Source organism: Bison bison, unplaced genomic scaffold (genome assembly GCF_000754665.1).
Source record: "Bison bison bison isolate TAMUID 2011002044 unplaced genomic scaffold, Bison_UMD1.0 scf7180017864158, whole genome shotgun sequence".
Lineage (NCBI taxonomy): Eukaryota > Metazoa > Chordata > Mammalia > Artiodactyla > Bovidae > Bison > Bison bison.
In genome coordinates, this window is record NW_011494730.1 from 4,396,510 (window position 1) to 4,399,171 (window position 2,662).

At 58.1% G+C, this 2,662-nt stretch overlaps 1 protein-coding gene across 1 annotated transcript in view; it reads left to right on the forward strand.

Moving 5' to 3' along the window:
* The window catches only part of DGKD (diacylglycerol kinase, delta 130kDa), an 80,762-nt gene that overhangs the window by 63,824 nt on the left and 14,276 nt on the right, over positions 1-2,662 (forward strand). The window contains exons 19-20 of the mRNA XM_010841256.1: positions 968-1,078; positions 2,590-2,662. The exon at positions 2,590-2,662 is cut by the window's right edge and continues 4 nt beyond it. Of these exons, the coding sequence (XP_010839558.1) occupies positions 968-1,078; positions 2,590-2,662 (184 nt within the window). The remainder of the gene's footprint in view (positions 1-967; positions 1,079-2,589) is intronic.

Sequence of the window (2,662 nt, forward strand, 5' to 3'; positions counted from 1 at the left end):
GGCGGCCCCACGTGGGCACCACCTCCTGACCGCATCGCGTTGCCTTCCTTGTGGGTCCGCCGCTCCCCCGTGAGCACAGGTCCCAGGCTGGACGCCCCTCCTCGCTCTCCGCGGGAGATGCTGTCCTGGGTTTGGACTCTGCCCGCTGTGTGCCCTGTCCTCTGCCCAGCGTCTAAAGGCAGCTCAGGCTTTCGTGCAGCTTGTCCTTGTGTGTATAGAAGCCATTGTGGGACACGTGGCCTTTTGAAGGCCCTAGGTTTCCCTTTCAGCCAGCTGATAGCAGGTTCTGGGCAGCCAGGGCTGGTGGCAGGGGATGGAAAGGTGCCCACACGTGTGTCTGGGCGGCTGCTGTCAGGAGAGGCAGGCATGGCCTCCAAACCCAGAGTTTCCATGTGGCCCGGCGGGTCCCTTCCTGGGGTGACTCCCAGGAAAAACAAAACAGAAACACGGCCACACCGAAGCGTGGGTACGTGTGTTCACAAGTCAGGGCTCAAAAGTGGAATGGCCCAGACGTCTGACAGTGGGGAGCAGATGGACGGATGGAGCGTGTCCCTTGGGGCTCACTGTAGGGCTGTTGCCGGCTGAGGTGCTGCAGTGGACGAGCCCAGTGTCTGCGGCGTGTAGGCGCGCTCGGTGACAGGGACAGATGCAGAGGGCTGCGCGTGTCAGTCTGTTCCTGGGAGCCGCCCAGACCTGCAGCACCACAGGGCAGAACGCCGTCAGTGCCGCTGGGGCCCTGGCTCACGGGTGCGGGCTTCATTTTGGGGGACGAGCTGTTCTGATGTTGATTGTAGTGACTCTCTGAGTACATGGAAGTCATTATTGGGTTGGGCCTTTTAAATGGGTAGATTTTACGGTATGTGAATTGCGTCTTGGTCACACTGTTCCCTCCCTTCCAAAAGCTAAGTTTTGTCCTCAGAGGCTGGTCCGCAGGGCTGTTCTAATGGGCCCGAACCCCACTTTGCAGAGAGTATTACACGGAGAAGTGTGTCATGAACAATTACTTTGGCATCGGCCTGGACGCAAAGATCTCCCTGGACTTCAACAACAAGCGTGACGAGCACCCGGAGAAGTGCAGGTGGGTGCGGCCCGAGCACGCCTGTCCTGACGTGGGCTCTGGTTCCCGCTCTGGCCGTGGGGTTTCTTCTGGAGCGCGGAGCACTTAGGCAGAGCCCAGATCCAGAGCCTGAGCACCTCGCTGGAAAGCAGGCATGTCCGTGTATAGTGGCCACAGCAGCGGGCAGTCGCGGGTCGCCTGCAGGAGGGGTCAGGGCTCGCCCACCTCTCGGGCTCTCGAGCAGGGACAGCCCTGAGGGGTGCTCAGGCTCTCCCCCTAAATCACTATGTGCTTGCTCCCCCCAACTGAGGGAGGAGGGCGACTGGTGTCTCCTTCCCCACGGTGGCCATCAGCTGGTGGGGGACCATTAGAGGAGCTGATGTGGAGTTTGGGGGAGAATAGCCATCGATGCAGAGGAAAAACAGAACCAGTCATGAGAACTCGAAACCCTGGGAGCCCTGGGGCTCAAGTGTCGGAAAAAGGCTCAGGCGTCCCCGGGGCGCCCGCACCACCAGTGCGTAACAGAGCCCCATCGCGTGACCAGGCCCTCGTCAGTGCAGACAGCTGAGAGGCACTGTTGGAATGCGTGTCATCTAGCAGAACGAAGTAGGTGAAGGAGCGAGGCCTCGTGGAAGATGGTTTTTTTAGAAACTTGGAACCTTGACATAACCTTGCCTGAGTTTGCACCTTTGAGATGACCTACTGAGAAGATGCCATTTCTACAAATCTAGCTTGAAGAAGTAGGGGAAGGTTGGCAAAGGGGTGCTTTACCAAGGGCCACAGCCGGGCGCGTTACAGAGCCCGGGAGTGTGGGCAGGAGGTGACCCATCAGAGGCATTGAGTCAGCGGCCGCTGGTGGGAGGAGCCCCGATGCGGTCATGCGTGCTCGGGACCCGGGGTGGCGCCCTCCACGTGGGGTGAAGTGCAGGTTTCCGCTGTTTCAGCTGTAAGTCAGGTTCCTGGGAAGGACTGAGAAGACCCGCTGGAGCGTTTCTCATCAGCGCTGACGCACGGGAATTACAAGTGCACTTCTGTGCTTTCCTGCACTTCCCAAGTTTGACTCATTGGGAAAGACCCTGCTGCTGGGAAAGACTGAAGGCAGGAGGAGAAGGGGACGACAGAGGATGAGATGGTCTGATGGCATCACCGACTCAATGGACATGAGTGTGTGCAAACTCCGGGAGATGGTGAAGGACAGGGAAGCCTGGCGTGCTGCAGTCTGTGGGGTCACAGAGTCAGACATGACTGAGCGACTGAACAACAAACATAATTTTATAGCTGGAAAAAGTAATTAATTTGCACGTTTTTTGTGAGGCTCTGTAATGTCTTACCTTTCAGGATAGGCTTACTTCTTGGGAGCATTAGTTTCGAAAAGTAGAATTTCATGTCAGTGGATGTCTCTCTCGCTTGTCTCACACGGATGTGTCACAGGCACGTCCCTCCTCCTCGCACTGTCGCTGCTGGGCACGTGTGCCTGGTGTGATCGGCTGTGAGAAGGTGACTGCCGGCCGGCCGTGTGCTCTCCTCCCCAGGAGTCGAACCAAGAACATGATGTGGTACGGAGTCCTGGGCACCAGAGAGCTGCTGCACAGAACCTACAAGAAC